The sequence below is a fragment of the Zalophus californianus genome, chromosome 2, assembly GCF_009762305.2.
Source record: "Zalophus californianus isolate mZalCal1 chromosome 2, mZalCal1.pri.v2, whole genome shotgun sequence".
In the NCBI taxonomy this organism is placed as follows: Eukaryota; Metazoa; Chordata; class Mammalia; order Carnivora; family Otariidae; genus Zalophus; species Zalophus californianus.
In genome coordinates, this window is record NC_045596.1 from 201,727,189 (window position 1) to 201,752,131 (window position 24,943).

General features: G+C 51.3%; 1 protein-coding gene across 1 annotated transcript in view; it reads right to left on the minus strand.

The window, feature by feature from the left end:
- The window catches only part of DLGAP2 (DLG associated protein 2), an 808,900-nt gene that overhangs the window by 36,292 nt on the left and 747,665 nt on the right, over positions 1 to 24,943 (minus strand). The window contains exons 10-11 of the mRNA XM_035726383.1: positions 5,729 to 6,078; positions 4,680 to 4,721 (exon numbers count right to left, since the gene is read on the minus strand). Of these exons, the coding sequence (XP_035582276.1) occupies positions 4,680 to 4,721; positions 5,729 to 6,078 (392 nt within the window). The remainder of the gene's footprint in view (positions 1 to 4,679; positions 4,722 to 5,728; positions 6,079 to 24,943) is intronic.

A 24,943-nucleotide genomic window follows, 5' to 3' on the forward strand; every position in this document is an offset into this window, starting at 1 on the left:
GTAACAATTCATGAATTTAAGATGTCATCCCTTGTCAGAGCAAACAGAGCTGCCTTGTGTTTTAACTGCTTGCTATTCCATTTTAGGAACATAACCTGATTTATTAAACCAGTCTTCAAGGGAGGGATAATTTGGTTACTTCTAGTTTTCTGCCATGATTAATGATGCTGCTACAGATACATGTCTGTGCGTGTTTTTGTGAACACAGTCATAGTGTAGGTGATTTTACGCTTTACAATGTTGGTAGATGGTGTCGAATTTGATGGATACAGGATTTGGGGGAGATCCATGTATACATATAGTTTTAGAAAGATTTTTGTAATGGAAAGAGCACTGGATTTTATCATTGAAATGTTCAGAATATTTGTCTTATTTTTTTCTGTTTCCAGGGTTCTAGTCTAAGGAAATCACCTTAAATTCTGACAAATGTGTGAGGTGTTCATCTCAGTGTTATTTATCAGGTGAAACATGGCAGGGGGTGAAGTAGGCGAGCAGTAGCAGAGGGTAAATTATGATTTGCTCATGACACGGAACACTACACAGTACGAAGGTGATGGTCATCAGGGCTACACCACGGAAGATGCTTTTGGTCCCATGCACACTAGCAGGTGGCATGAACAGCAAAATCACAGGATGTGTGTGCACACATGAAACACGCATGTATTCACAGCCATGTACACACACTACATAAGTGACTAAAACATACAACCAGACAACAGCACAGTGTCTCCCTTCATCCAGTCTCCACATTCCCTGCGCTAGAATTTCCTCTTCCATTCCGAGTGAAGGAGGGTGTAGCTTTGGAGCCAGATTCTGCTACGAGCTGGCCATGCGACTCTCTACGAGTCTCTTAAATTTTGTTGAGTCTTTTCTTCCTAATCTCAAAAATGAGGGGACATGAGACACTTCACTTGATTGAAGTAAAACTCTGCAGGAAGCCAGACTCAGATAAGCTTGTCCATAGCAAATATTGACGCTCTGTCCTTCACCTCAACTGGGAAGACGGTCAGGTGTGTGATGAGATGGATACTGAATGTGAAGGATCTCACAGAGCTACAGCACTTGTCACATGAAGCTTTCCTAAGAAAAAATGATGTTATTTCTGTTTTCAGAAGGTGAAGGCTGATGATAAAATCATATATGGCTTGGGTGAGCTAAATACTTAACAATTTCAGAAATCCTGGGAGTGGAGACCCTTACATGGATAGGAAAAAAGTCAAATTCAAGACAAAGGAAAGGAATTACTGCTTTGCACAGTGGAAAGGAAATCAAAGGAATCTCTTCCCAAGAGGAGAATCTGGCTGAAAATTCAAGGGATCTTAAAAGTTTTGAGAAATGAAGGCATATATTCATTTTTACAAGACCTGCCATGTTCTAGGCATTGAGAAGAAAGATGTATTAACAGAATCACTAATGCTAAGTGAGATCTTTTTGAAGCAAATGTGTTTGCAGGGCTCCCTGATGAAAGGGGACAGACATTTCCCCAGTCACTGCTGTGAGTGGTGGGTGCCATCGCAAGAGCGTCTGGGGTCTGTGGAGCCTGGAGCCCCACACCAGCTCTCCCTGTAAAATGGAGGAGCTTGTAAGCCGAGCCACATGCCATGATGGTAAGTGGGAAGGGGGACATTTCTAAATATGGTCTGTTTACAAAACAAGGAGCTTGGTGTGGCTGGTGTGTGTATGCATGTGTGTATGTGTGTGTGTTTACATGCATGTGCACAAGTGTGTGCATGTGGGACTGTACACACAAGTGTGTACATGTAAGTGAATGTGTGAGTGTATACGTGTGTGACTGCATGCATTAGGGCAGTGTGCACATGTCAATGTGAATGACTGGGTTTGCAAGAGCAGGCGCATAGGTGAGTACATGTGTGCACACATGCAGGAGTGTGCACACATGTTCATGGGTGTGAGCACATCTGTGTACTTATGTGGGTAAAACTGCACACATTAGTTGTGCACACACATGTACATGCATGAACATGTTTGCAACTGTGTGAGTGTGATTGTGCATACACACGTGAGTGACCAGCATGCATGTATCTGCATGAGTGTGCACACGAGTGTGAATACACATGTGCAGGTGTGAGCACACAGGTGCACGTGTGTGTTGAGTGTGCATACATGTTTGCGCAGAAATGTAAGCATGACTGCACGGGAGTGTGTGCATGAGTGTGAGTGTGCATGCACCTGTGTGTGAGCACGTGCATGTTGGGTCGTGTGAGTTGGACAAGAGGCGGCCCCTGTGTGCCCGGGTCCCCATCTCCTGCATGGTAGGTGTTTGTGGGAAGTCAAAGCTGATCAGCTGCAGTCTGAGCCCCTGCTTCCCAGACCCGAGAGAAGCACCCAGACAGGGAGCCATTACCACCAGCATCGGCTGCAGCTCCGACCGCACGTCTCTGCTGCCTAAATCCAGATCTTTTATGCTCTGCCTTCAAAACCGAGCACATAGCTGGGCAGGTGCGCTGCCTCAGGGCACGGTTGCCGTATTTCCTATGGGGACCTGTCATAAGTCCAGGAGTGAGATGCAGTCTACCAGCCTTGCTGCTGAGAGATGCCCAAAGCAGCACCCGCACTTCCAAGAGCAGGTGGTGGGAGGCTTGCCTGAACGCCAAACAGCTCAGGCCGGGGAGGGAGAAACCCGCCTTAGCAGGCAAACTGGCGTGCTCTCAGCTGGGCACTTGGCCGAATAAGAAGAGGCCTGTGGGAGAGTTGCGCTGTTCATCCTCCCAACCCGGCGAAGGTGACGGAGGAGCAGTAATTGCTCCCACTTTAAAGACGGGGCAACCGAGGCAGGTGGGCTCGAGGAACCCCCGCATGTTAATCCAAACTGCAGTGTCCGGGAACGGGAGACACTTCCAACGGACTCTCACAGACAGACACACGCACAAGAAAAGGAGAAACTCTGCAGGGACACATGCACCACGGACACACGGAACGGGAACACAGAGGAAAGAGGTGCACAGCAGCATTGAATGAGGAAACGTGAGGGGGGGGGCGCCGTGGGCTCTCGTCACCGGGCCAGCCCGTGCGGCAGGGCCTGGAACTGCACCCCCAGAGCCGCAGAAACGGGTGGGAAATGCGATCTCGATCCTCTGCCGTCTGCACTGGACAGGAGCGCCCGAGAGCGGGCAGCGGTCGGTCAGCTGGCAGAGCCCCGTGAGCGCTGGCTGAGTGTGCAGTGTGCTATAGCCGCTCTCCCTACAAGCTACAGGACAGACAAACTGGGGCAGGTCGCTTCTTGCCACGCAGCTCAGGGGACGGGCCCCGCACCGACCCTTCCCCTCCCCCCCCCCCCGGTGTCCTCTGGGAAGCAGGTGCCCTGCAGGCTTTGCAACAAAGCCGCCCTCTGTCCTGGCTGTGAGTGTCACGGCTGTGACCCTCTAGGCAAGTCACTTATCCCCGAGCCTCAGTTTCCCCATTGGTAACCTGGATAATGACTGGCCCCTAGGGTTACAACGAGGTTAAAAGGAGCACGTGCTGGAGAGCCCGAGACACGGCAATGTCCACGAGCCTGCTTCTCAGTGTTATTTCTGAGTCATGCCTTCACAGCCAGTCCTCCAGGGCCTCTACATGTCCAGGGGGAGTCTCCCTCACTCTGGTTCTTCGTGCTTCGCTGTGAGTTGGCTCCCTACGCTCGGCCGCGTTTCATCTCTTTGACTCGTATTTATTCTAATACCTGAGCTTCTCTGGCCATGTTTTCTATTGGCTCTTCAACCCACGTCAGTCTGATAATGGCAAGGGTACACGCTCACATGATGTTGTGCATTCCCTTACTGCCACGGAAGACAGCGGACCCTTTGCACACGTGCACTCACACTGGTGTTCATGGAACACTCACCCACCGTCACCCGCGCACCCACTTATCCAACATTGACCGAGCACTTGCTATGTGCCAGGCACTGTGCTAGGCGCTGGGTGGTGAAGAGGCGGGGGGCAGCTGGGCCTTCACAGACACGCGGTGTGGGGGGCAGTGCCAGAAAGGCTTCCGGGGAGGGGTCAACGCGTGAGCCACAGGGAGCGGAGGGCAGGGGAGGAAGGACATTCCCACGGAGGAAAGGCGTGGTTGCTGGAAGCAGAAAGGGCCAGGGGGCAAGGACAGGTGTCGGGGCTTCTGGGCGATGAAGTGCAGGGAGGAGGGGTGGCGCCCCCGACCCGCTGATGACCCGCTGCTCCAGGTCTGTTCTGCTCAGATAAAGCCAGAAGATGACACCCCCAGCCTCATCCTGCCCGGGCTGGTGGGGGCAGCCAAGAGGGAGCCTGTGTCAGGTTGCAGGGGAGAGGCCAGAGGGTACACGAGCACCTGGAGTGTGCAGTCAGCCTTGTTAACTTGCGTACCTCGCACATCTTCTCTGGAGACATGACTTTGGAGCCAGAGGGACCGGCGTCTGAACCCTGGCCTCCCACAGACTAGCGCTACGGCCCCGGCAAGCCTGTTGGCCGCAGCGACTTACGTCCCTATTTGAGCCCCATCTTGGTCCTCATCAAAGTGGGGCTAATTACACATCATTGGGGGACACGAGGGTTCCCTGCAGTAATATGGGGGCACCTAGCATAGTGCCTGGCATATAGAATCAGGACAGAGAGAGGTGACAGAGCAGTTGTATGAATAATCCAAAAAAGGGAGATAAAATAAAAATTCATGCGTACTTGGCTTTGGAGTATATTTTGGTACTTACATCTGACCTTGGGTATGGCTGATGCTCTGGGAATTCAGAATCCTAAACAAAACAACGAAGCCACAGTGTGGAGACCTGGTTCAGAGGACCTAGTCAAGCGGGCAGTCGCCCCAGCCTGCTCTCCCATGTCCCCAGGATGCCCAGGACGTCGAGCCCCTTCATGCCAGCACCGAGCATGCGTGGCTCTCAGGCAGAGCTCCGCTCACCCTCTTCCCTGGCCACGAAGCCTTCTGATTTTGGGACTTCCGGCTGGACAGAGGCCGAGTGGAGGGGTGACAGGAAGCAAAAGTGGACCATGCTTGCAAAGGACTCGGCAAGGACACTGCCTTGCTGTGCTACGCGATCTCATAGGGGATAGCGGCCGAGGCAAGACGTTGTCAGCATGAGGCGTATCCCATGCCGTGCTGGGGCTGGGGAGTGGGCTAGCCGGACGCAGTGAGGGGCCGCCCCAAGACATCAAGTCGGTGTCTCGGGGAGAAGTCTGGGGCCTCGGCGGGTGTGGGTCAGCCCGCGGTGGTCTGAAACCACGGGGCCCGGCTCTACCACCACAACTAAACACCCAGAGTGCCCTGTGGCCGGTGAAAGAAGTGCCTTCTTGCAGTCCTGGCCTGAGCAGCTGTGAGCACGCCTCAGTTTTGCACCAAAGAGGCCTTTTCAACTTCTACCGCTATATTCCCAATGCCCTTTCCCCCCCACTCCGCTGTTGGGGCACAAGACTGAAAGGCTTTTGAAAAACTGGGTTTCAACCAAGAAACCATCCTTCCGAAGTATCAAAACAAGCTGTCTCCACACTCGGTAAGCAGCAGGTGGCCCCTAGAAAGTGCCCTGGGGTGGGGGTGTCTGGGTGGCAGGGGCAGGCGTGAGACGGGGACCCGAGATGCCCTGGGGCGGTCCCCCGGCTGTTGACTTGCCGGCTGGCCCCGCAGCTGAGACCTCGCTCTCGCCTCTCCCTGCTAAGGACCCCGGGCCGCAGGGTCGCTGCGTCTCAGTCTATGCTATTTGCGGAGCCCGGGGGCAGGCGGCATGGCCGCGGGGCACAGGGAGGCTACCTGGATCCCGATGGAGGAGCGCCGGCTCTTGAGGAAGTCCTCGGCCTTGGACACCAGGACGGCCTTGTCGCTGGTCCGCACGGAGCTGCTCTGGCTGTCGGAGGCAAGGCGCTGGGCCGCGGCCGTCTCCAGGGCAAGGCTCATGGCCTTGTTGCTGTCCAGGCTGTCCGTGGAGTTGTAGAGGCTGCGGCTATCCTGGGGCCACGGGGACGCCCGCTGCGTGCGGCTGTCCTGGTAGGCATCCTGTGTGGATTCTGTGCTGCTCTGTGCGGTCACCGAGATCAGAGGCTTGGAGGTGGTGCGTGGGGGGACGGGCGGCGGCGTTTTCTTGTAATTCGCATAGGAGACGGCTGTAAGGAAAGTCAACGTGCCGTCAGCGGAAGCATCCTCCTCTCCCTGGAAACCTGGTCCACCCTTCACTGCCCGTGACCCACGAGCCTTTGCAGAATGTGGGGCCTGAGAAGATAAGGCAAACTCTGGGGCACCCCTGCGCTCAGAGACGGTCCACGCAGATATACTCACAAGAGTGGGGCATTAGAAAGCGCCCCAAATGCCGCAACAGTGACCACTGAGTAACTACGGACTCGGCGGGACAGATAGCAGCCACGACCCCATTTTCATGCAGGGCAACGTCACGGGCGATGCTCATTTTGTCGCACCGCGGTAAAGCAGGACCTACTCAGCTCTATCCAGGTAAAGGTGGAATATCTTTATAAGGAGAACCTGTGTATGAAAAAAGGTTAGACGCACAGGAAGCTGTTCATCGACGTCGTTTCCGCTCTTCTGCTCCTGGGGATTTTAACGCGCTCGCCTGTTTCCTGCGATCTCCCTCAGTGACGGTGTGACCTGGGTCAATAGGTTCTCCTAATAAGTAAAACCTCAAGTGTCATTCCAAATAAAAATCAGCAAGTGACAGAACAAAATGAGTTTGTCGTGTCAGGATGATCTGGGTTTGAAGGCATAAAAACTGCACATGAAGATTTACGCCGTGGATACATTTTTAAATGAATGCATCGGAAGAGACTTGGGAAGGTGGAAAACAGACGGAGGGGGGCAGTTACTGGAAGCGCAGGCTTCGAACTCTGTCTGCATGAGAGGAACATCAGAAATCACCTTTTTTACTTTAAAGATTTTTTCCCCCAATGTTGATCAACCTCTAAAGGAAAATGACTGAACACGGACCATGTTCAAGGCATTATTCTAGGAGATTCAGAGATTCAGCGATGTGCGTAGCAGGTTCCCAAGCTCAGACACACTTACCACCGCTTTAAGGACACGTGGGCAGGCCTCCTGGGCAGAGGCTGCTGGGGGCCCACAGCCATGCTGCTCGCTGGCCTTCTCTCTGCTGAGGGGCACCGTTCCGCCCTCCCAGGGTCTCCCCCTCATCTTGCGTCCTGGGCACCACCCTCCAACCCCACGTCGCCTCTGCCTGAATCCCTGCCTTTGCCAGGGCGGCTGGACACCCTCACCCCTGAGCTGTGCTGCCCTTGCTGTCAAAGCGGCTGAACTAGTTCGGGGGGTGTAAGAAGGCCTTTGTGTCCGTCTGGTTTCAGAGAACCACAAATGTGCTCACCTGGGCCCCTTGCTGTGCTTGGGTCTTCTTGCCTCTGAGACACTCCCTCCAGCCACTGCACTCCCTGTTCCTTCTCCTCCTCACTGGCTCCCGCACCTTCCCTTGCACTAAACCTCAGAAGCCACCAGACCCCGTGCTCTGCTGGACTCCACCTCCTTCCCTACGCACCACCCGCCTCTTAAGCCCACCCTCAGGGACCCTGCCGACCTCGGTCCTGGACCCGTAGGGATCCACAGAGGTGTGCCCCCTGGCCCACAGTCGGCTCTGCCCAAGGGCCTCCAAGCACGGAATCCAAAGGCCCATTTTTCAACTCCCCAAGTTTGTGACTGTGTTGAGCCCCATTTCTTTCTTGAAATGGTTGCTCCCCCTACCTTCACTGTTGGGTGACTTCATTCTATTTCTCCACCTTCCGTGACAGGCCCCCTTCCTATAGCTCCAGAGCTGTCAGGGAATGACTCCACGCTCCTACTGACCGCCCACACCCTCCTGGGTGTGGGGCATCGCTTCTCCTCCGCAGCCCGGTCTCCCGCTCCGCACTCGGCCCCCTCTGTGGCCCGTCTTGTGCAAGGGCGCCCCTTGGGCTCGTCTTCCAGACAGGACAACGATCCTCCCGGGCCCCAAGTCAGTGCAGTCCGAGCTCCAGCAATGATGTCTATGAACCGGCTCCGCTCCTGCGGTGCCGAGTCCCGAGTGCCTCGTTGTGCCTCTTCTTGGCCGTTCCTGGCCTCGTTCGGCACCATCCTCTCTAGTCCGTCACTCCACTGGACCACCCACGCCCAGCGGCCACACGGACACTCCCACAGACATCGCTGTGGGCCCCCCACGTCGTGCCCCTGCAGGCCCTTGCCTCCTGCCTGTTGTTTCTACAAGCGTCTGAAACGAGAGGTCTTCCTTATGTGTCCCCTGACTCTCGGGCCAGGAAATGCCCCCCTCCGCCCTCCCGGCCCCATGCCTACATCCATGGCAGCCTCTGTTTGGGGGGAGGGGTATTCACCAGACTCTGACCTCTTTCATGCTGGGGAGATATGCGTTCCCTTGATGCCCAGCATAGTGCTGGGCACACATCTAGGGCAGGATGAGCTTATGGAAAATCCCGTAGCTTTACGACATGGCCAAGGTTCCATGGGGACTCCACCCCAATCACCAGGGGCCACGCAATTTCAGAATAGGGGAACTGCTGTAAAAGAAGTAAAATGCAAACCACAGAAAACCCACATTCCTCAGGAAGCTTATTTTTGGCCATTGAAAAAATCTACAAATATGTTTGTGCTTCTCAAATAATAACATAAAGTAAAATAACTTATGCATGCCATCTGTAAGCTTAATTTAAACATACCGTACAGGTGCACGAAGGGGAACTATTCTTAGGCTCTGATATGAATAAGACTCCAGGGTACAGCAGGATTTGGTTGGAAATAATTTTGAACATCTGGAAAGAGTGAAGCTGTGAGAGGCAGAATCTCTAGAACTTTTTCAGGGGTTGGAAATACGCTGCTGACCCAGAGTCGACACGGACTCTCTGCTGACTCGGGGAGAGAGGGGGTGCCTGAATGTCAGGAGCTTCCGGAGAGAAGCCTGGGCTGGGACCGGGCGTGTCGGGGATGAGGGCGGTGCATCACAAAGACCACAGAGACCAGAGGGACAGGCGGACGCCCAGCCGCCACTGGTAGACGAGAGGCGAGAAAGCAGGACTCCTGCCCGAGGAGCATGGGGTCTGAGGACTGTACTCACATGTCAGTCGGTGGGCAGCATTTGGGAGAAGGGCTCCAGAAAGTGGCCCCGGGCCAGGTTTTCGGTGCAAGTGGAGAGGGGCAGAGGTCTGAGTGGGCAGCACAACAAAATGTCGATACACTGGCCTTCAGGGCAGGACCTTGTTCCCAGAGGAAATGGAGTCAGGAGCAGCTAGACCAGCCGTTTCATCAGCCACCTCCACAGGGCTCGGTCCTTTTCTAACGGATGCCGCAGGCAGACCCATGGCTCAGATCGGACTCTGTCAGAGCTGCTGAAAGCCGAGGCTCCCGGAGGAAGCCCGTGGGGGAGCCCAGCCACGAGGCCTGAGGTCTGAGCAGCTGATGCTTGCTCTGCGCCCGGACACCTCACAGCTCGCTCTGGAGGCCAGGGGGAGCCACTCTCCTTGAGGAAGCATGCCGTCCTGCGTTGGCAAGTGCACTCCAGCCCAACACCCAGCCAGACCCGGACCCGGACCCGGGGCATTAGTGGATCCAGGCTGCAGAGGGGCCCGGCTGCCCGGCTGTGCTCGTCTGTCGGTCTGAGTGGAACTGAGGTGCAGCAGAAATACCAGGAGGCGGGAGTCTAGCCCCGTTCCCAGTCCCATCCATCATCAGTGTGTTTGGCGACAGCTAGCGGGCAGCACTCCACATGGACCCCAGCTGCGCGGTGAGCAAGGAGCCCCACCCTGGGGATTCTGCTCTGGGGACTCTTAGACCCTCACGTCAGAGACGTCCGTGGGTTACCAGTGGTGCTCTGCTGGGGTGGTCGCACCTCCTCTCTCTCCCAGGGGGCCCCTGGCAGGGGCTGGAGGACATTCTTGCTGCCGTCACAACCGGAGGGGGGCAGGGTGCCACTGGCTTCTAGAAGGAAGAGGCCAGAGGAGCTGCCAAACCCTGTCCAGGGCACAGCACAGCCCCTGACCGGAAGGGCTACCCAGCTCGGAATGTAATAGTGCTGAGGCTGGAAACTCGGGTCAGGCGAATCGTTTCATCCTTCTGGGCGGGACTCCTGGGCTCCTCTGTGACATGAAGGGACACACGTGTGGGTAGACTGTCCTCTCACAACTTGTCATGTCCGTCTGTTTGGTTATCAGCTTTGGCGATTCCCTCTTTTTCTCAGTCTGGGTGGGGATTACTGTGCAGAGTGTATTTCTCTCCTTGACAATGGTGGCCTACTGGAAACCTTGTTTCTTACTCAGCTTTTCTTAATTCTACTTCACAGCGTTGATGTATCAAGGTACGAAGTGCAACATATACACACGGGTAAGGGGACTGGCCGGGGAAACGTGTGACGAGAGCTCGCTGAGGGAGGACTTCATATGGCCACACAGAAGCTAGGTGCTTGTTTCGATGCTAACCCGTTCGGCGCCGTTCCTTTCCTGCAAGGAGAACCTCGATCTCTGACACCGTCTTCGGACGCTGTGGAGCCACCAGCAGGTAAGCACGGCCGCCCAGCGTGCTCCGCGTGGCACGCACGCGGCACAGGCAGCTCCCGGGAGGAAATACTGCTTCTGCAGAGACGTCAGGTCTCGGAAGGGGCTGGGTGACAATGAAGGGCAGCCGAGAAATTCGGGAAGAGAGATTAAGAAGTTACTTCTGCCTTAACACGGTTGTATTGCTCTTCGCCCTGTGGAGATGAGTGGAAAGGTGCTCAGGGAAATACCAAACTGGCCGCGCCCTCCCGCTGTGTCCACTGAGCAGTGAAGGACAGCGTGTGTGTCTCAAGGACTGGGACACCTGGAGGGCGGGCAGAGCAGACCGATCCTCCTGGACTCCAGTTCCAGCTGGGTCACCCCTTCACGGCTGTCCGCAAACATTGCCCCTCTCACCCCGGGGCACAGAGGTAAATCTCCCAAATGTATTTAGTACAAGGAAACTTCCTGGACGGGTATCTTGTACATACAAACAAAATTACAGAGTGTTACAATTTATCTCGGTGTTAAATTTATCTCGGCGATCACAGGAAAATCCAGCATCACGTCTTCTTGCCTTCCAGTGCATTTGCTACAGGGTGATAATACGAATTCTTAAATTGGCTTCGTTGTAAAAATGCAGCGGAACAATGTAGTTTCTTGAGAAATTGATTAAAACTGGGCAATGCTCAGCATACATCAAGGACAATGGACTTCAGTCAAGCTGGGGAGGGTGTGGCCGAGTGACTTTTTCCAGGGAGGTGAGAGAGTCGATGCTGTCTTCACGCTGTGTCCGTGCGCCAAGCAGACGGTTTAATAACCACTCAAGTGGGAGTGTGGTTTGACATCAGTGTGGTCTGTCCAGACCAGCAAACGGTGGGGCCAGTTTCCGGGCACTCAGAGAAGCTACTGATCGGCTTCGGTAAAAGATACTCTTGTCTGGAAGAGTGATGTTCTTCTGCATGTCAGCAAAGCCCGGATACCGAAGTGTTTATTTGGGCAGCTCTGGTCTCCTACTAAACATTGTAGGAAGAATGTCCAAATACATGCTTTTCCTTTGCTTACAGAATTCAACTGCCTGCAATGTAATCATTAATTTTCAACGCCAAACCATGGAGGAAATTTTATAACAATACAGAGTCAACTGGAGGTGTTGCTAGGAATGTCGTGACTAGGGACACCCCAAAAGCTGCCGCCAAAGGGACTGCAGAGACCTTGCATTTCCTCCGTGTGGGTACCAAGGTCACCTGCCTCCCCGTCCATGGTTGCCATCACACTGTAAGATTCTCTGGTTCCAGTAAACATTCGTCTTGAGCCCAAGACACTGGCTCCATCCAATTGCTCATAATCAAATTGAAGAGAAGGGCAGAAGGACTAAAGTCTACATTGGAGCCTCACGAAAGCCCAGGGAGAGAATGACCCAGGGCTGAAAGGGAGGCTCTCTGGAGGAGACGGGCTTGGGCTGAGTTTTGGAGGCTGGACAGAGCAGGCGATGTGGGGGAGGATGCAGTGGGTCCGTGCCGAGCCTGCGGGTTACTCTGCGGGGACTCACCGAGCTTGATACGGGACACAGCGCCCAGGGGAATGGGGGTTTGGAATCAGTGGGTCAGGAATTACTGAGAAAACTTGGCTCCTTTAAAAGATACTCTGAGTTTGATTGATTCTCCCCTAGTGGTCTGGAGGCTCTCGTTCAGGGGATAAATTGATTATAATAGTTTTCTAGGGATACCATCTCGTTTCTTTTTAAGTGTCATAGAGTTCTCTTCAAGTTATTTACATTTTGGGGAAAATATCAAATGGATGTTCTACCGCTCTTTCTTCCCCCAGATGGAAAAAAAAGATATGCTTTAATGTTCATGCACTTACTCTGATACATTTTAGTGGTTTAATACCTTGACGTATTATGACAGTGCACCTTCCAGAACACTGATGCTCCTGGTTGGATATCCTAAAACCACAGTGGCTGAAAATTTCTAGAAAAGGAAATTCTCTATATTTCCATTCTGGTTCTAGTAGAGGTGAACTGACTCTTCCTCGCTTCCGGCATAAAGTGAGGTAACTGGGGTCTTGGACAAATTAAATGATCTCAGCCTCAGTCTGCTCATCTGTAAAAGTTACATGCTCGGGATCTGTTGTCGTGGGGATGGGAGATAAAGCCCAGAGAGGGAAGGGCAGAGGCAAGCGCCCAGCAAGGGCAGCGACTACGGTGTTGGCCACGTAGAACCACCCCTGCGTCCACCGTCAGTGAGCAGAAGTAATACAAGCTCACAGCAACCGCGGACTGGGCGGAGCCCCTCATCGGGACCCAGTCACCACACGTATGTTCATGAGGTCTCTCTGTCTACGGTTCTCCCAGGAGTGCGTGTGCAAACAGCCACGACTGGGTGGCATGGGGTCTGCGCTTTATACTTTATTCCCTACCTAAGCTGCAGACAACCTTGCCGGGTACATGACATTTGGATTTCCATTTCCCAGATGAGAAAACAGATTCAGCTGGGTTTAAATATCTTCCTAAGGTCAGCCAGGATGAGGTGGCAGAACTGGGACATCGGTCCTCGCCAGTTGTTGGTTATAATGATTCTTTCCCTCTTTCCCTGACCCTGTATTGAGCTCAGTCTGATTTCTCATGGCTGGATCTGATTTTATTCTTCCTTGCCCGTTGCAAATGTAAGTGAGAGAACCATTTACCGTTTCAGCAAGAATTTCTTCTTAATAGGATCCGTTCCAAGTTTTCTAAAAAAATAAAAATAAATGAAATACATCTGGCAGCAAGAGAAATTTTAGAATGTACTCCCACTCCGTGACGCGAATTATTTGAAGGGCTGTTAGCTGATGGGGTTGAGACCAAGTAAGAGGAAATTAATTGCAATTATCTCTCAATTCCTTACAGGATGGAAAATAGTGAAACCATTTTTGGGAAAGAGGCCTTCTGATATTTGCTTACTCATCTAATGAGACATTTCCTCAGTTCACAGGAAGTTCAGAAGGGACCGGAGCATTGCAGAACCCCCACGTTTCTGCCTTACAGAACTGAGGAAGCCAAGCGATAGGAAATGAATCCTTCCCTCCGGCCGATCAGCCCTCTGGCAGAGCACCCAAGTTTTGCATCCTAAATAGTAAAACTTTGCATGGGAAATTTTTCTTCTCTGTTTCAGCTGAGTAACAGTGATGTTCGAAGCCCTTCTCAGCACTGACCAGCCAACTGGAGAGAGGGAGGGGATGCTGTCCCTCTGTTAGCACATGATTTGTAGTCACACGGCCGGGCCAGCAGGTGCCGCTGCGGGCTGAGAGACCCAGACGCAGCCTGCTCACACCAGAAGTGTTCTCTCCTGCTTGAACGCCAATGGAAAAAAGTCCTTGAACAAATATGATAAAGATGTCTATTTATACAAAGTTTTCTTGGAAATAGCTAACAGTTAGTTGATGAGCACTTACTAAGTACAAACACTGTATTACTTTGGACATGAATCACTGCATTTGATCTTCCGGAAATCCTAGGATGGAGAAGCGGGTTGGCAGTGTCCTCAGTCTCAGAGACGGTCCACGGGAGACCTGGGGTTGCCATCCAGAGTAGTAGGTCCCCTCGAGACAGCCGGGTGACTAGTTAAGGGCCCAGGACAAGTTCTGGTGGAACGTTTGAGGATTTCCCACCCCTGGGATCTGAGCAACCCACATCTCCATGGAGGGAGATACATGCATGAGGGGAAAGGAGAGACAGATACATTTTTAAGCCCCTGAAAATACTTATCCCTTGTCCACATGATTGATTCCCCTTGCAATGGCCCCACCATAAATCCAACACACAGATTTAACAGAAATAAATGATGCTTACTGTTTTGAGAATAATAAATACTCTATAAGTTAAAGAAACAGATTTAGAAATACACATGAAAACTTCCAGGCATGCTGATACCAGACTTATTCTCACATGTTAGTATATAGGACTCAAGATGGGATTTGTATTTTAAGGTATAAGATAGGCATTTACTATACATCTTGAATGTACCCACTGTCCCTTAGAGGGGTCCTATATCCATATGACATGGTCCCCCATGGGATTTTGAATGGGACATTTATAGCAGAACAAATCACATTTATATTCCTGGTTAATTGAATGCTTTTGAATTTTATAATTAAAAAAATTAAGAATCAGCTGTCAGCCTTCAGTAAATCAAAACTGCAGCACATAAACTATTTTAGGTAAATAAAATAATGCTGAGACAGAATTTTTGAAAAACTGATGTAAATCAGTGTTTTCACTCATTCATCAGTCTGCTCTTATGACAATTATTTGTTGGTACCTACGATCTTGTGGGGTAGAATTGTGTATTCCTAAATGGCTCATTATAGTTAGAATTAGAAGCTTGGGACTATAGTAAAGAAAGAATTTAAAATGATCATTTGATTATGTTAATTTGCTGTCAAAAATTAAAATAAACAAAGAAATCATTATACATATTCAAGAAAACCATTCAATTATTCAGCTGGATAGTTTGGGGATAATAATTGTCTTAATTCTGTGTATATGAATACACAATTAGAATATACTCACCAGAGCTAATACTTATTAATTACAGGCATTGTTATCTATCATTTTCTATATGCATATCAGGCAAACCTTAAATACAACTGAAAATTGAAAATTTAATTTAACAAGAGAATGCTACTGAATTCTCTGCCAACAGAGAAAGGTTTCTAAACAATCACATAAAATTTACTTAAATGTAAGTGATCAAATAAGAATTTTGAAATAAAAATGAAATGATTATTTAACTTAATATCTTAAGGTGTCTGAAGACCTATTTTTTTTTTTAATTGAGTTCAGGCATGAACATCCTTTTGGTTTTAGAAGCCTGTCATGGATTTCTTTTACTGTGTGTAAACCAGGATGGAAATCCCTGGTGGCTGTTCCAGTGGCTTCCTAGATTAACACATACCTGTGTCTTCTAATCCAATTACCAAGTTAGTTTGGGTTTTGCTTGTGTCCCGGAGATCAGAGCAGTTGGGGAGAGTCACCTCAAAAACCTGGGGTCCAGGGAAAGAGGCAGCTCAGCAAAGTGCCTTCCTTCTTGAGTGTATTTGGTGCCAACATACACCTTTGTGCCATCAAGAAAAGGTTAATTACATGATTTAAGCTGGAAGGAGCCATGCATAGAATCCAGTTTTGGAAGATTTCTGTAAAAATTGCATTAAATAAAAGTAGTGAGGCCCAAAGGAAATTGTCTCAGGTGGATTAGTTCTTCCTGCCTAGAGGTGAATAAAGGGGCTGGGAAGAGGCGTGCAAAAACAGTACTTCCCAGATATATGTGGGGTTGAATTGACCTCATTTGGAAACCCTTTCAGAAGGAACTTCCCAGAGTCCTGAGTCTAAAGGGCTGTCAGTCGGGCACATCCCGGCCTCCCAGTACTGCACGAGAAAGGCTGCCGTGGCCAACCGAACAGCCACCAGCCACATTTAAATGACCTAACTTCTGAAATATCTCAATATCTAAACATCAATTAAAAATCAGCTCCTGCGTAACACCAGCAGAGTTTCCAGTGCCCGGCGCTCCCACATGGCTACTGGTCCCTGTGCGGAGAGCACAGTTACAGAGCATCTGCATCACCGGACTGCCCTGGGCTAGAACATTCTCGCCCTGCACAGTCACTTGAGTACGTATGCACCCATCTGTTCCACAGATGACACTGAGCAAACGAAGCTGGTCATTAGGACTTGCCTTTAGGTCTTCAGAGTGTTGGGTTAACAAATCTATGGAGGGAGAATCTGGAGGAACACACTTGATTTGCAATCTGTTAGCTTGAATGAGATGAAACTAAGTGCTGGCCAATCTACACTGTTCCATGGTGTGGTCATCTCAAATGTGAACACAAGGATACTTTACATACATGCCTAGTGATCCATACACATCCGGCATTCTGGACCCCGTTTCTGAATGTGTTCTGTGCAAGGCATTTGCCAGCCAAAAAGGAAATTTAAAAATTAGCATTCCATTGTATAGAGCACAAATACGTAATCAAGATGAAGTATATTTCAAACGGCAAGCCTCACCGCTCTGTTTGAATGTAAGAGCCACACTTAAACTCACTGCCCTCTGTTAATTAGAGCTTCAAAGACCACAGCACAAAAGGAATTAAAGCAATCAAGTCCATGAATGCCTAAATGAGTCTGCATGTTGGAGAAACCAAACTTTGAAGGCGAAAGAGTCAACATAAAAGATGAAAGCCATTTTGACACTTTAATTAATGTTAGTCTCAAACATAAGTGTAAATCAGAGAGGACACAGAAACCATATCCCATAGCCACGCAAACAACGGTTTCCCTGAAGTTACAGAAAACAAGGTGGGCCATCCAAGTTCTAGGGCAGCAAGGATGAGTTGGCAGCAACGACATCTACTTCAAATGTGTTAATTAGCAAGAAATTATAGTCCAACCAACATTTAGCATCTTGTAGATGGTAAAACAAAGAGATGACAGCGTTTCACTGCTTGAGACGCTTCCTGTTTTCCTTTTAAATATTTAAAACTCGCTTTACATAATAAGAACTTGGATTGTGTATTTGGTTTGACCTGGGGCATTTAATGGTGAAGGAAGTCTATACTAAAGTTGTACCAGAATTACATTTTTACTCTCAAAATTTGGGGAGGGGGGCGAATTCTCAGACAGTATTATGTTTGACAGTGAAATCATGGATTTTCATGAGTTTTCACACGTGGCAAACAGGGAATGTGTGGCCGGTGATCTGTGTAAGTTAACGTATCTGGAGTCGCGACTGTCTTTTTGTTCATGGAAAAAAAAAATGATCTTCCATGAAAAAGTTAGTAAGTCAGTAAGGCAAATGCTACTTGCAAGGGTAACAGTAGTACCTCACTCCCCACCTACTTACCCTTCCTGATGCTCAGAGTCCAATGATCACATCCCAGACAGGGCCTACCTCTCTGCGCAGTTCGATAAGGAAGTTCGGTAAGGAAGTTGCAAGGCCCCCATCCCCATGGTAGGGAATGACATTGCCATGACCTCAAGGTGACTGTGCCGGGAAACGTGGCCACCGATCCTGAAGCAGGAGCCAAGCGTTGACATGAGCCTGCTGTGCGCACCCGGCTGACAGTGACCGGTCGGATGGCTGATGGCGGTTGTGCCGAGAGGTCAGAGCCCCCGGCCAAGGCTTCTCTGCAGCCCCGGTGTCGCTAAGCCGAGCAGGAGCGATGTGTGCGGCCAGAAAGTGGGCGGTGCTCCGGGAGCTGAGAGTGGCGGTGATGGTGGGCCGGGCCGGCAGCACCATCAGGAGCCGGGGGCCTCTGCAGAAGGATCCCTGCTCCTGACAAACTCACAGACAAGGAACACGGACAGTGCCAACGTGAGGTTGTCTGTGAGCTCCTGCTCTGTCCTAGTCAATGACGCGTCTGCTCCGGTATCGGTGCAGCCCGCCATCCAGTGCAGGGCAGCGCGTCCTTCACGGGCCCAGGCGAAGGGCACGTGGAGGAAAACTGCCTGCTGAGTCACCAAGGAGCATGGCCTGGAGAGAAGAACACGCAAGGGAGGATGACATGGGCCAAAGCGGGAGGTTACCGCGCTCTTCGGAAACCGCTCCCAACGCTCTGGCTTGCCGGCCAGCTCCCGTTGCTGTGTTCCGGCGTCACCCTTCATTGAAGAAGATGCTCTGACCCCGAGCCCTGGCCCCAGAGAAGCAGTGATGTCAGTCCCGGGGTGAACCCAGAGACGTTCTGCCGGGGACCCCAGGCAGGGTCGGTGCAGTGACAGGTGTGTCCCCGACATGCGCCCATCCCTAGTGCCATGCTAGGTGTCCTGAACGTTACAGAAACACCTGTTCTCCTGCCCCCGCCCCACAGTGCCTGTGCCCTACCCAGGGTACGGGCAGCACACCAAACCTAGTCAATTATTAAAATAATATTATTGTGGGGGCGCCTGGGTGGCTCCGTCGTTAAGCGTCTGCCTTTGGCTCAGGTCATGGTCCCAGGGTCCTGGGATCGAGGCCCGCATCGGGCTCCCTGCTCCGCGGGAAGCCTGCTTCTCCCTCTACCTCCCCAGCTCCCGCTGCTTATGCTCTCGCGCTCAAATAAATAAAATCTTAAAAAAATTAAAATATACATTATGTTCTAAGGGGACAGACGTGATGGCCTGAAGACAGACTCCAAGCACAACTTCATTAATGTGTCTGAAAAGCACCACCATGCATATAAAACCCAGCCACGTTTCTACCTAAATGTAGCCTGTGGTTTAATATTCCATTAGCACCAGGTGAGTGCAATTATAAAAAAAACAGAACAGAAGCACCAACATCTCTAAATGCCACACCTGCCTGCTAATGAATGTAAGGCTAGAAACAAGACCAACTTGGTTCTCAAAGGAAGAGGGGGAGCATTAGTAGGCATTTGGGGCTAGACGAAATGAGCCCCACTGGCACTCTGGCCCCATAGCGCGGCCTCTTTGGAGAGGCCTGGGCTCCTCATCGGCCCCAGGAAACGCGGCGCCAAACTCGCTCAGAAGCTAACCACGCACGGAACAAGCTCTCCTGCACTCAGTCAGGTATCTCCCCATGTTGCGGTCCTTGCAGGGAGAGGCCACACTCCTACTGGGGGCTGTGCCTGGATTCGCAGCCAATAGGGACAACAGAGCTCCCTGCTGGGGCAGCCGGAGGCCAGGACCCCACCTGCAGAGCGAGGCCTTGGCAGACCGTTTTCAGGAGGAACAGTGTCCCGCCCGCCACGTGTGGGGGCTCCTGCTGCCACCACCTGCTGGGGAAGCGTCCCAGCTGGGGCCTCCGAGTCTGCACCCAGGGCTCCACCGTCTGGGGAGGCACGGGAGGCCTGAGCGGTGGCCGTGGCCGGGGAGCTGGGTGCCCCGATCCAGGGCTGGAGCTGGGCTGGGAGCTGCCATTCTCATGGCACTGAGGCTTCTGACCCCTTGTGCCTTTTCTGGGACCAGTGACGTGGCCGCACTCATTTGGTTTGGCCTGAGGGACACGTCACAGGAGTGTAATGGGCTCCAAGAGTCTCAGTCGCATGCTCGTGTCCTGGGCTCCTCTAATGGGATCGGAAAAGGATGGGATTAGAGTGTTTGCAGGGTCTGCCGACCGCCCTATCACAGAACATGGACCTTGGGCTGAACGCTTGAGAAACTGAATGTCTTTCTTTGTTGGCACTGGTCGCCAAAGTACTCGCCATGTGATCCCAAAATTATGCTGAGTGCACACTGTCTTGTTCTGGATGCTGGACACGTGCATTTGAAGCACCTGGGTGAGTTCCAACACCTGCACTTGCCCCAGCATTTCTGACTCAGGGACTTGGCTCCATGCTCTGTCCTCCAAACCCAAGAAATGCAGATGTAGACCCTCTGAGTGTCTCTTGAAAAGCACACAGTACCTGCTCCTTGAGCGGCCCCACATGCCAAAGATATTCATCTTTTTTTAAGTACCATTTGCCAGAAGTTACGTTTTAGAAACCCTCTCACAGAGACAATTAAATTCCAGTCTGCAAGAAGGAACACGTGGGAGAGCCTCCTGCATCCTCACAATTAAGATCTAAGATCTAAGCTCATGCTGCAAATATTCAGAAAAGAACGTTGGCTCTTTTATGAATCATAGAACATTTTGTAAGAACTTAACATTATTCAAGAAGAGATTAAATGTTAACTAGCAAGTCTTGATAGAGAAGTTTTGAACATTATTTATCGATCTGCAGCCCCTAAATCTATTTCACGTTCTGTTCCCTCTCATTGTACGAAGCACCTCTTTGGTATTTTACAGGTGTTAGGCGTGATAGAGGTATTTGTGGATTGGATTCGGCTAGTGGTGTGTGATTGATCAAAATGGAAGCAAATGAATGACCTACGATAAACCAGTACACTGATCAAGAAAACGCCAAGTTTCTATTGCAGAAGGAGACAGTTTAAAGAATCAGAAATGAAGCTTCCCCCATTGCATCTGTGGGGTCGACTCTCTGGAGCTCAGCGCACCTGCAGTTGCCTCCGCCAAGGATGAGCTTTCTATTGCTTCTGCTAATGAATCTTTTCCTTCTTATGTATCCTGCTCATACGCATGATAACATCAGATACGATCTGCCGTTTCACTGTTCCTTATCTCTTTCCTCCTTGGCATCCGAAAAATAACACATAGATCAACAGAGGGATAATAGGACCCGTGATCAATCCACCGGGATTTTCCAGCCCTTCTATTCATTTCTCATGTTTAGAAAGTGCAGCATCTTCATCGCTACATTAGGGTGAAATAAAGCCTGTTCAATGACATAAAGAGGAATGCTTTACACCTATGAATAATAGATGTTTTCTACATTCTACATAAGGATTTCCTTACCACGTGTTACTACCGCTTGTCACGTGGAAGTGTCAGCAGAGATACAAATCCCACAGTCCACATCCCTAAACCCCAAACCGGCTCACTGTGATTGAGAGAGAGAGTGTGCGTGTGTATGTGTAGCATTTCTGGTGTCTGAACGGTAGTTGAAAGATTAAGCTCCGAGCCATCAACCTCGTTCAACCCTTTCCTCCAAACTCAGGACCATGAACAGCCAAACTCATTCCGTGTAGTCGAATCCTGCTCCTGAAGATATATAATAAATAGCTGGCACTCACTGAAAGTCTGAGTTTCGAGTAGCTCTGGTATCTTCGTGAAGGCAGAAGGAAGGTAGTGGTGGAACTTTTTCTTCACTTACAGAAACATTTTTGAGATATGTGCGTTCCACTTTGGCCGTCTTGAATTTTAGAGAAAGGCAGTTTCCTTACCTGTACAGAGAATGAGAATTCAACTGTGAAGGGCTGCAGGCAATGATTCTGTCGGGCCACGGAGCGCCTCTTCTTGGAAGTGTGCACAGAGGCTGTCTGAGGACCGGGTTAGGGCGCGGCCGCCGGCACCCGGGGAGACCGCCGCACCAGGTCCACAGCACAGGTACATCTTTGGGGTACTACTTGCACGTCATTTTCCTGCTTTCCTTCCCATCGCAAGCCAGCTCTGGGTTGGCTTCTTGGAGGTTTCATTGGGGGGAAGCCAACTCCAAGGTAACCTTGGCAGGACCTTTGTGACAGCCCGAACTCGACAGGGAGAGTGCCCGGGGGTCCGGGTGGGGAGGGACGAGAGCGGAGCCTGCAGAGGACGGGGGTCTGTGGGCCTCTGGGAGCTGCAGTCCTGGCGAGGCTCCCGTAAGGCCAGGAGACTTGGGAGGCCCTGCAGAAGGGATGTGGAGGTCTTGGGCAGCTGGTGTCAGGTTTCCTGTGGGGGTGCTGGTGTCACCAAGCCCTGGGCTCACCCCAAAATGACTCCTGGTATATCAGGCAGGAGGGTGAGGTGCTCAGAACTGGGGTGGAATTGATTTAAGAAAGTGAATTACTGTATTCTGTCTCACAGGTCCGTGTTGTAGACGGTGGGCTCAGGTGTCCCCTGGAACGTCTAAAGAGGGCAGTGGGGGCAAGTGAACTGGGACTCTGCCCACAGAGACAAATCGGAAAGAAGAAAAGCCCAACTGGATAGTAGCCAAGCACAGGGGGAGTTTAAATATTGAATTTAAAATATTAAGTCAGTGCAAACTGTTCATGTAAATGGATCTAAATATTTTATACACTGTAGATTCTCAAGTCAATTATTCATACGCCCAGCAAATATTTATGGAGCCCTGTACCGGGTCAGGGTAGATGAGGCGATCGGGGAACTTAATTCATCGGGAGTGGACCCCTGAGCACCTTGAGCATGGACGTGACCTTCGGTCAGTCCCGTGAAGTATATTAACTCTAGATAAATGATGGCCTATCACTGCGGGTTTGTGACTGTTTTGGGTGGGACGTCCCAGCCTGTCAGCCCCAGTCACGGGGTGTGTGGTTTCCAGCTGGTTTCTTTGGAGCTGCTGGGTTCAGACCGGTCAGGAAGCTGGAGATGCCTCTGTGACCAGCACCCCAGGAAGGATGGCCGCCATGATCATGCAAGCCCTGGGCTTCCTGATACCACATCCCTGCTGCCACACGGCTGGTGATCTGAGACCCGGGGACGAGGCACGTTCTGTGGGACCAGCAGCGTCGGGGGTGGAGAGAACCCATCCTGAGACCCCTTTGGAGACATACCATCACCTGCTGTTGAGTGTGTCCAGCCATGAGTAAAGCTAGTCCAGGGGTACAATCCCTGTGCATCCTACAAGCCCTTCCAGCCACAGGACATGCAAGGTGCTTCACGTGTGACGACCTCAAGCCCCTTCTAAGTGTGGACGCTGCTCTGGATGTTCCTGATCGCATGTCTGACCCTCCCAACAGGGGCCTGTCCTCAGGGCCCTCACATTTCAGTAGAGGAAGACACACACAGTAAAAATTAAAATAATTTCTGATATCAATTATCTATGAGAAAACCCAATGGTGTCAATATTGAACACTGCACATACCTGACCTCGTGGCTAGAGGCAGAGAAATCTCACTATGAGGCCTGCTGGTGGGGAGCCTATGTTCCTAACCCTTTCCATGTGCTATGACCCCTCAGCAGTTTGGCGGAGCCTACAGCCTCCTCCTCAAAATAATGTTTTAACCACCAAAAATAAAATGCAGATGATTAAAGAACTTACATTGAACCACGGTTATCAGAATGTTAAACGTCTTTGTGACACAGATGTGAGTATTAACGTGGCAAACAATGAGATCTGACAGTGGGACTAATAACCACTGTTATTTCCAAGCCTGATGCACTTAAGGGATGTTTTGAAATAGCGTCAAGAACTGAGCGGCCGCCGCTGTCTTGAGTTCAATACTCGATGAAGTCGCAGACTCCGCCATCATGAACGCGCCCTGCTGCCTGTGTCTGTAACCGAAGGACTTCTTACAGTCAGAAGTTAGTAAAAATACTCACTGTGTGACACATCGGCATTCATGCTGCCCCGACTCTTGACTATGTTAGGGACCCCTGGACTCCAGGTGGGGACCTCAGCTCCAGAGCAGGTGACCTCTGCCGAGAGAGTGTCTGCTCTCCTCAGAACAGCTTCCTGCAGGGCGTGAGCTGCGGACACTCCTGGGAGAGCATGGACGCCTCCACGAGAGCCGCACGCTCCAACCCCGCAGACTTCCGTGGCCCTGACAGCTCACGCTGGGATGAGCCCAGCCCGCGGGCCGTGTGACTGCTGAGTCTCGGGTCCCCCGCAGCTACCGCTCACCGCTGCGCTGCCTCTGAAGTCTGACATGTCCCTCCCCTCTCTGTGGGCTTTTCCAGCACTCACGGTGCTGCTGCTGCACTAAAACAGAGTTTCCAGACTTTCGTCTGCCTTCCAGCTCCTTTCACTTCGACAGGCCTGATGGACCCGTCCCCCACCACGGCATGTGGTCCTGGTGGCCGGGACCCGATCTCAGGCCCTGGTGGGGGCAGTCAGGCTGGATTTCCCTTTCTGAGGTCCACAGCCTAGGGGAGGGTGTGGGCTCTGGGAGGTAAGAAGTTTGCTGCCTGGGGCTGAGGCTTGGCCACGTTTCCCCACGGGGAAGTTACCAGGCAGCAAAATGCTGATTTCCCAATTTGATGAGTCAGGCAGGACGAATTCTCTCCTACCAATGGGAGGGTCAGCTTTCTGTTCTATTCAGCCCCTCGACTGATTGGACATGGCCCAGCCAGGTGAGGGAGCGCATTCTGCTCTCTCTGCCCCACTGATTCAAATGTTCACTCAGCAGAAAGAAACCAAACCCTTGCAGAAACATCCAGGAGAGTGTTTGACTAAATATCTGGCCCAGTCAGGCTGACCCATGAAGTCAACCATCCCAGGGGAGATTTTCCAACATTCCTCAGAATGACAGTGCTTTCCTCCTCCACCGTGCAGCCACTCGCAACACCACAGGAAGGATGTGCGGGTAGCAAGAATTCTGATTCCCTTCCACTCACGTGCCATGCTTCACAGGATAATTTTCTTAAAAGGCTAATTCTGCAGAATCTAGAAATTCCTAACTGGAAACCATTTTTGTATAAGTCCAAAATTGTATTAAGTTGTCTCAAGTGTTTCTTGGAACCCAGAAGCAAAGAACGAAAATCTGAAGTTACAACAGTAACAAACGAAAATTTTTAACTGCATTTTAAACATGGTGTATGTGAAATGATTAAGTCTAGATAACCAATAAACTGAAATGTATACACAGGATTTTATGGTCACATTCCTCTCGTTTCCAATGTGAGTTTTTTTTAAGATTTTCATTTATTTATTTGAAAGAGAGAGAGAGAACAAGTGGGAGCAGGGGCAGAGGGGGAGGGAGACGCAGGCCCCCCGCGGAGCAGGGGCAGAGGGGGAGGGAGACGCAGGCTCCCGCGGAGCAGGGGCAGAGGGGGAGGGAGACGCAGGCCCCCCGCGGAGCAGGGGCAGAGGGGGAGGGAGACGCAGGCTCCCGCGGAGCAGGGCGCCCGATGCGGGGCTCCATCCCAGGACCCCGGGACCATGGCCTGGGCTGAGGACAGATGCTTCACCGACTGAGCCACCCACCTGCCTCAGGACTAATGAATTTATGTTGGCACCTAAACTGATT